The following is a 9,256-nucleotide window of genomic DNA, read 5'->3' on the forward strand; positions in this document are numbered from 1 at the left end:
TGGTGATTACACAGAAGACTTTAACTATCGTCCATAAATTACATATTTTTCAGAAATGAATATAGAAGCTGTCAACATTTCTGAAATTTTGTGATACTCAGTAAAACAGATCTATTTGTTTCTGCACTTACATTTTTTGGTTTTCCTTGATATTGTGACAAACGTGTTACTCGTTACTGTATAAAGTGGTCCACTAAAGAACAAAATCTTTCTTGAAAGTTAGGAACTGTAACTGACACCATGCTGCTGACATTAATTTATGTGTAAGCCAGGAGTCCCTGTTTGAATAAGTTACTCACCGAACGAGTCGCAAGTGGCGCTGTTGTCGAGGTTTCTTTCACCTTCGTGGAACGTCCAGCTACCCTGCACGTCGCTGTATAGACAGTTGGCAGGCGTGTCAGCCGTGGCGCTCGCCAACAGCACAGCTGCCACTACCAGCGAAGTTCTCAGGTACCCTAACATGGCTGCCGTCTCTCCTGTCAAAAAATTAATACCATCAACATCCATACCATTTCGCACAATTAGGCGCAGAAGTCCTACTCCCATACAGCCCCGGATCTACGATATTTCCGAAATGGGACAGAAACTTGATAGTGGCGCCCCCCCCACCCCACCCTCAAGGGTTTGAGAAAGGGGATCAAAAATTTAACAAAAAAATCGATTTTTCAGAATATGTCCATTTTGTAGCGCACATCTTTCTGAAGAGTTTGGTATATAAAACATATATGTTCGAGTAAGTGTACGGCATGTTATTCAGTCTTAAGTGTGCCGAAGTGCAGCACCACACTCTTCACACAGCATTTTTCTGTCGCACGTCACTGTATTTTGCTCTGTGCAATTCAAACGTTTATATTTTATAGTGGAAGCCATCAATCCTATATTCAGGACACTCGAAATTAAAATATTCTGTGATGCCCCTCCTGCTCCCAGTCGGCCGGTTTGACATCCCAACCCGCTTAAAGAATACTCACAATTAATAGAGGGTGGTATTAATTCATCCATACCAGTTACGCCTTGTGTAGCTGCAGAAACTGATTATCTTTCTACAATAATACTTAACTCCTCTTTCAGTGTCAGCAGTCTTCTAATCTGATATGAATGCTAGATAATAGCATAATCTGTCTAGTAATTCAAGGAAAAATGTCGAGATTTCTGAGCGGAAGAAATAACATATACATAGAGGGACATAGGAAGGTTTGGTGGGCAAGGGGGGGGGGGGGGGGGGAGGAATAGTAGAATAGTAATTTTTAAGGAGATCGGGTTGTGGGGGGGGGGGGGGAGAAGAAAATACAAAGGGGACATTGACTAGTGCAGCAGTGAATAGGATATGATTTGAATTTATTTGATTCGCCTATCACGAAAAGCTTACTGTACTGTACCACATTAGTTTCCGTAACTGGCGGTCGTTTCAGTAAATGTTGCGGCTACAGTGATAATAGGAATTTGTTACACTTGTCCAGTGAAATAGATGAGGAATAAAACAATTTCCAATCATTCACAGTAAAGTAACACTCGCCTTACATTGACACACCAAATGTTTATACAAGAAAATCTTTTGTGTAACTGCTGTAGAGGATCGTGGTCTGAGCACCGACCTCTGATTGCTACATTAGATGGCGCTACCGAAGATGTATATAGGCAGTACAACGGCTGCCTAGTAGTTAATATTGCCTTACGAAATCAAAGATAACATTTCCTGCAGATAGATTCTTTGTTTTCAGGTTGAAAGAACGCTGTCCGTCTCTGTTACAACATTAGAAATCGATCCCAGATCCTCCATGTTGACGTCGATCACCGCGATCTCTAGGTTACAGAGGTAACTTTCATTTTCACATACTTGTATTTTATTGCAAACTTTCTTAATCCTTTAAGACCCATTGGCTACAGTTATGTTCATTAACTTTCACTGTTTCAGCTGCAACAGAAATACACTGATAAGCCAAAAATTATGACCACCTGTTTAGCTTATTTGTCTGTCTTTGAAATGAAATACATAACTGTTTCTGCGTGTCAGGCATACCACAGTTTTTTGGTAGGTTTTGGAGGTATGTGACATTAGATGTCCACGCAAAGGTCATGTAATTCGCGTAAATAACGGGACACTGATTTGCGTACGCGGTGATGGCTCCCGATAGCGATCCAGATGAGTTCCATAGGATTTGCATCAGACGAATTTGGTGGTCGAGACATCAACGTGAGTTCACTATAATGCTCCTCAATCCACTGTAGCACGGTGCTGACTCCGAGACACGGACAATTATACTGCTGAAAGATGACATCAATCAAGCGTGAACGCACCTGTCAGCTACCACAGATCCCACGCAAGCGCAGGAGAATGTTCCCATAGCATAATACTGTACTCGCCAGCCTGTGTCCGCGCCGCGCTGCACGTTTCGAGCCGCCGTTCGTCTCGTTCAAATGGTTCAAATGGCTCTGAGCACTATGGGACTTAACTGCTGAGGTCATCAGTCCCCTAAAACTTAGAACTACTTAAACCTAACTAACCTAAGGACATCACACACATCCATGTCCGAGGCAGGATTCGAACGTGCGACCGTAACGATCGCACGGTTCCAGACAGTAGCGCCTAGAACCGCTCGGCCACACCAGCCGGCCGTTCGTCTCGATGACGGCGTTTACGGAGACGACCATCGACATAGTGTAGCAAAAATTTGATTCACACAAAGAGCCGACACATTGATCGATTGTCGAATCCCAACGGTCCCGTGCACACTGCAATCGTAACTGACGATGTCGTTGGGTCTCAATGTGAACACATAGGTGTGATCTGCTGCGGAGCTCCATGTTCAAGAATGTATGATGAACGGTGTGAACCGAAACACTTGAGTGTGCACAAGAGGCACAGATGCCACAGATCACCATCTATCCTACTCAGCAGAGCGGAAATGCTTCCGAATCCTACGTTCTGTGAATGATCGTGGACGTCCAACCATTTAGCACCTAGTGGTTGTTTCAATAACTTTCTACCTCTTTCTGTAGATATTCACGATAGTAGCACGTAAACATTCGACCAGCTTCACCGTTTTCGAAATACTCGTTCACAGGCTCAGAATAATAATAATAATAATAATAATAATAATAATAAGCCCCTTGTCAAAATCGCGTAGCTCAACCAATTTCCCCATTTGCAACCCATATCTTCTTTAGGGTGATCCCCCATCCGTGTCTGCTCCGCTTACACTCTTTTGTTGCCCCGTCACTTGCCCACAGCGCTACCAGGTGACTTCCAACGCCACTGTGGGCAGTGGGCAATGGTCATAATGTTTTGGCTCATCAGTGTATTTTTCCCCAATGGGAACCTGAGGTGCACATTTGTGAATGTTCAACCTTTTTGCCATGTGCAGGTGCTGCCAGCTGTTTGGCATGACTCTGAAAATATCAGAAAGTCATTGTAACAGTGAGCAATAGTCCATGACCACCAGAATATACGGTTGTAGTTGGCTGACTGTATTCCACCGTATAACTGAATAGTGATATTGTTAATTTGCATGGTAATTATTGAATGATAATTTTGTTTATTACAATAGGGAATATTTCACAATTAGTTATTTTAGTCCACAAAATGAAGCCAAGTGTACAAAGTATATTTCGAAAACAGATACATATTTCGGTATAAATCTTACCTTTTAAAATCGTTTAAAAATCGCCTAAGAGCCTCACCACATAAAGAAAAAATTTTATTCCTCCATAAAAATTCGGGTCTGAAAGTATTAACTAACAGTTTGAAAATAATTCGTAATACATAACCCCAAAAAGTTCGTTTCATACATTAAATTATTGTTCAGCTACAATAAGCCACAAGGGGGACCTTCAGAGGTGAAAAAAACTGTCCTTTCAGAAAATCAAATAGTTAAACTACCTATGATAAATGAGAGGGGAATGAAAAGACGTAGAATAATTTCTCCAGAGCCGGGGGCAGAGTGTTAAGGCGCTCAGCTTTTACAAAGTAGCACACACAGAAAAAACTGTGAAATGTTATTAATACGCAACTAAAAAATATTCGATATAAATTAAAATAATGCAGATGTTTAACTAGCTTGTCATTAAAATGCATGGAAACTCCAAAATAATTTATTCATAAAAAGACTCGCGCTTCGCCTCAACAGTTGTCTAGGAACGTAAAATATTTGACACGGAACCATAATCAGGAAATCTGACGTCTTACTGTGTGGTGAACTCAAATGACAATTAAGAACCTGATCTCATTGCCAATATGATGGGTGAACGTTTAGCAGACGAACACAGTGCTCAATAAGAAACTGAAACAACGATCTTTTTACAAGTATATTGTGCTTGGCTTCAAACAATTACGCAAGATTTCTCGGTACAAATATATACTCCAATAAATTAGGCACATTCTCTTCAATTTTGAATGCGGTTGGACGTGAAAATCCATGATAATTCTGATAGCCGTATTTCCGGATTAGCGTAACATATATTATAAAAATTACAATATCAAAATTGTTCTTCGCTGTTCCTAATGTACTGTTGACAGTGAGTTATTATGGTGTGTATTTCGCTAGAAGCTCTACATACTATTTGAAGGCGTTTTCATAGACAGGAGATAATTTATCAGTCTATGTCCAGGAAGACAAGAGGGGGATAGTTTCCTGATAACTGTAGCCTTTGAGACTTGTCTGTAATGTCTTGTAGTGGGAAGACACCTGTTTACTGCAGCCAAGTCGTCTACGGTGTGGTGAACTCAAATGACAATTAAGAACCTGATCTCATTGCCAATATGATGGGTGAACGTTTAGCAGACGAACACAGTGCTCAATAAGAAACTGAAACAACGATCTTTTTACAAGTATATTGTGCTTGGCTTCAAACAATTACGCAAGATTTCTCGGTACAAATATATACTCCAATAAATTAGGCACATTCTCTTCAATTTTGAATGCGGTTGGACGTGAAAATCCATGATAATTCTGATAGCCGTATTTCCGGATTAGCGTAACATATATTATAAAAATTACAATATCAAAATTGTTCTTCGCTGTTCCTAATGTACTGTTGACAGTGAGTTATTATGGTGTGTATTTCGCTAGAAGCTCTACATACTATTTGAAGGCGTTTTCATAGACAGGAGATAATTTATCAGTCTATGTCCAGGAAGACAAGAGGGGGATAGTTTCCTGATAACTGTAGCCTTTGAGACTTGTCTGTAATGTCTTGTAGTGGGAAGACACCTGTTTACTGCAGCCAAGTCGTCTACGGTGTGGTGAACTCAAATGACAATTAAGAACCTAATCTCATTGTCAATATGATAGGTAAACGTTTAGCAGACGAACACAGTGCTCAGTGAGAAACGGAAACAACGATTTTTGACAAGTATATTGTGCTTGGCTTCAAACAATTGCGCAAGGTTTCTCGGTGCAAATATATACTCCAATAAATTAGGCACATTCTCTTCAATTTTGAATGAGGTGGCACGTGAAAATCCAAGATAATTCCGATAGCCGTATTTCCGGATTAGCGTAACATATATTATAAAAATTACAATATCAAAATTGTTCTTCGCTGTTCCTAATGTACTGTTGACAGTGAAAAATTATGGTGTGTATTTCGTTAGAAGCTCTACGTAATATTTGAAGGCGTTTTCATAGACAGAAGATAATTTATCAGTCTATGTCCAGGAAGACAAGAGGGAGATAGTTTCCTGATAACTGTAGCCTTTGAGACTTGTCTGTAATGTCTTATAGTGGGAAGACACCTGTTTACTGCAGCCAGGCCGTCTACTGGAGACGTTAGAGGGAATCTATATTCATCATAATGATCAAACATTAAGAACTTGCTTATTAGCTTCTTCTGCTGACAACTGTCACAGGAGCATTACACCATGTCGCTAAAGAGATAATGTGTATCAATGAGAGACAGATTAAACAAAGAGCTTGCCTACAGATTTCTCAAGAGACAATACATACGAAATTGTTTAACCATTTATAGCTATATGTAATATTTTCAAACGGTGCTACAGTATTTATGTTTCTAATTATGATTTTACCAAAGCCTCAAGTTCGGTCACAGTCGATTAATAGATTTTCACAGTTGGGCTAGAATTAGTGTTTACGAGACTACGAGCGAAAGTAATTGACTATGATAATGAATGTAAACTAGACCAGGACGTGCATGAGGATGTACTGAATAACTTACCGCACAGAAATTATCGGTGACCAACAAACCAGAGTCCACAAAGCCTTTTATATCTGATGGCGGGCGACCTCTGCACCCAATTGACTGCTATCTTCCACACAGTGCCGTTTCAGATATGAAGCGCAATTTGGCTGATACTGCGTCTGTTGTACAACGAACTGATTAATCGTTATATATAATTTATTACGAGACATTATATGTGACCTTCAGCCATAGGAATACTCATTACTCGTACGTTCGTACGACATTATCTGGTTTACAACTCTTTACATTATTCATACACAAAAGATTTTGACAATAGTGACAGAGAATTTATTCATTGTCTACAGATATGACACTATTTCTTAGGATTTGTAATATCACATGCAACTAATTTACAGCTTACGTCTCTAAAACAGTGCAATTTGTTGTTTTCCTATCTTCTATCGCACTAGTACTACACTGGTTTCCTTGAAGAAAATCAGCAACTTGAAACAACTTGAAGCAAAATAAACGCCTTGAAACAAAATGGAAAAAAAGACATGGACGATAAATGTGTTCCTATGATATCCTTTTTTTTAAGTCGTCAGTCCTTTGACTGATTTGATACTATCTTTGTCTTCCTATTGTTTTCCATTCGTCTCTGCATAAATACTGCACTCAGTATCATGTATGATCTGTTTTCCCTGGCTACTTTTCTCCTCCACTCCTCCACCTTAACCACTTCTGGTAAGATTATTCCATAAAAATCCTTTCCTTGCGAATTATTTTTAATGCTTCACTTCGTGCCTTATCTGGCCATCTATTTTTTACATTCATGGACAGCATCACGTTTTACATGCGTACAGTTTCTACTTCATTAGATTTCCTATGGTCCACAGTCCACTTCCACACAATTCTGCGTTTCAGATGTTCATTTGTACTGCGAGGGTGCAGGTGAGTTATTGACATATCTCTCTGAAAGTCAGAATGATGCCCATCGGTTGGACTGGCCGACAGTCAGATCACACTCCACGGGCTCACATGCTTTAATGAAAGGTATCACGCAGCTGGTGGCCCTAGCTAGTGTCAGGCATGGGTGTTGTATCTCGCAAAAGACAACAAACAGATGCATCATCTAACTATTAAATGAAACAATGGTCCACATTAACCCCAGTGCTAACATATATACAAATAAGAAGTTATTACAAGATCTATTCTGTCTAAAGGAAGGCAGAGAACACAGAAACTGACAATTTTTAACAAGGGAGACATCTAATCTAACACTTAACTGTCATGACAAAAACCACATACTTTAGGCGTATGGGATAAAACCGTATTCGACGAATGATGTATAGAAAGACAAATCTGGGATGGACACACAGCGATTGCCTGATTCCGCCAGAATAGTGACAGATTAGCGTATGCAAGTAACATCACTGTTCGAGTCGTGAATTGGTTTCTGTCACTCCAGAAAAACATACACTCCTAGCCATTAAAATTGCTACACCAAGAAGAAATGCAGATGATAAACGGGTATTCATTGGACAAATATACGAGGGGCGTTCAGAAAGTAAGCTCCGATCGGTCGCGAAATGGAAACGACTATGAAAATCCAATAAAGCTTTGCACAGATGTGTTGGGGAGTGTCTCTAGTATAACCCCAGTTAGTATCACGTCGCTCTTCTCATTTCTGAGCTCGCAGTGAGTGCGTAAAGATGTCTAGAAAATAGTGTCTGCCGCCAAGTACGAGGGCCTGGTGAGAAATTTCGCCTGAAGCTATGCAGCTAACATTACATAACTGTCGTGCTGTTTCTTCTTCAAGACAATTCTAGGCCGCATTCTGCAGGGGCAATGAAGATGCTCCTGCATCGTTTTCAAATGGAAATGTGAGATTACCCACAATACAGTCCGCAATTGTCTCCCCCTGAGTTTCATCTCTGGTCACATGAACCGCTGTCTTTGAAGACAACATTTTGACACAGACAACGAGGTGTAGGCCAGCGTGGAGAATTAGCGGAAAGCACTGGCGGCTGCCTTCTATGATGAGGCTATTGAAAAGTTGGTACAACGCTATGACAAAAGTCTAAGTCAGAACGGCGACTACGTAGAGAAGTAGCTGAAAGGTGTAGCTAGTTGTTACAAGTAAAACATTTCTGATGTTCACTGTGGTTTCAATTTGGCAATCAATCGGAGCTTACTTTCTGAACAGGCCTCGTATTATACTAGAGGTGACATGTGATTACATTTTCACGCAATTTGGGTGCATAGATCCTGAGAAATTAATACCAAGAACAACCACCTCTGGCCATAATAACGGCCTTGATACGCCTGGGCATTGAGTCAAACACAGCTTGGATGGCGTGTGCAGGTACAGCTGCCCATGCAACTTCAATACGATACCATAGCTCATCAAGAGTAGTGACTGGCGTATTGTGACGAGCTAGTTGCTCGTCCACCTTTGATCAGACATTTTGAATTGGTAGTTATCTGGAGAATGTGCTGGCCAGGGCAGCAATCGAATATTTTCTGTATCCAGAAAGGCCCGTACAGGACCTGCAACTTGCGGTCGTACATTGTCTTGCTGAAATGTAGGGTTTCGTAGGGATCGAATGAAGGGTAGAGCCACGGGTCGTAACACATCTGAAATGTAACGTCCACTGTTCGAAGTGCCGTCAATGCGAACAAGAGGTGACCGAGATGTGTAACCAATGGCACCCCATACCATCACGCCGGGTGATATGCCTGTATGGCGATGACGAATACACGCTTCCAATGTGCGTTCACCGCGATGTCGCCAAACACGGATGCGACCATCAAGATGCTGTAAACAGAACCTGGATTCATCCGAAAAAAATGACGTTTTGCCATTCGTGCACCCAGGTTCATAGTTGAGTACACCATCGCAGGTGCTTCTGTCTGTGATGCAGCGTCAAGGGTAACCGCAGCCATGGTCTCCGAGCTGATACTCCATGCTGCTGCAAACGTCGTGGAACTGTTCGTGTAGACGGTTGTTGTCTTGCAAACGTCCCCATCTGTTGACCCAAGGATCGAGACGTGGCTGCACGATCCATTACAGCCATGCGGATAAGATGCCTGTCATCTCGACTGCTAGTGATACGAC

General features: G+C 41.1%; 1 protein-coding gene across 1 annotated transcript in view; it reads right to left on the reverse strand.

Moving 5' to 3' along the window:
• LOC124624978 (dipeptidyl peptidase 1-like) overlaps positions 1–6,203 on the reverse strand; it is a 46,919-nt gene extending 40,716 nt beyond the window's left edge. Inside the window, exons 1-2 of the mRNA XM_047149142.1 lie at positions 6,175–6,203; positions 300–476 (exon numbers count right to left, since the gene is read on the reverse strand). Coding sequence (XP_047005098.1) covers positions 300–462 — 163 coding nt within the window. The 5' untranslated portion in view covers positions 463–476; positions 6,175–6,203. The remainder of the gene's footprint in view (positions 1–299; positions 477–6,174) is intronic.
• Between the last annotated feature and the right edge of the window lie 3,053 nt (positions 6,204–9,256).

Source organism: Schistocerca americana, chromosome 1, assembly GCF_021461395.2.
Source record: "Schistocerca americana isolate TAMUIC-IGC-003095 chromosome 1, iqSchAmer2.1, whole genome shotgun sequence".
Taxonomy (NCBI): Eukaryota; Metazoa; Arthropoda; class Insecta; order Orthoptera; family Acrididae; genus Schistocerca; species Schistocerca americana.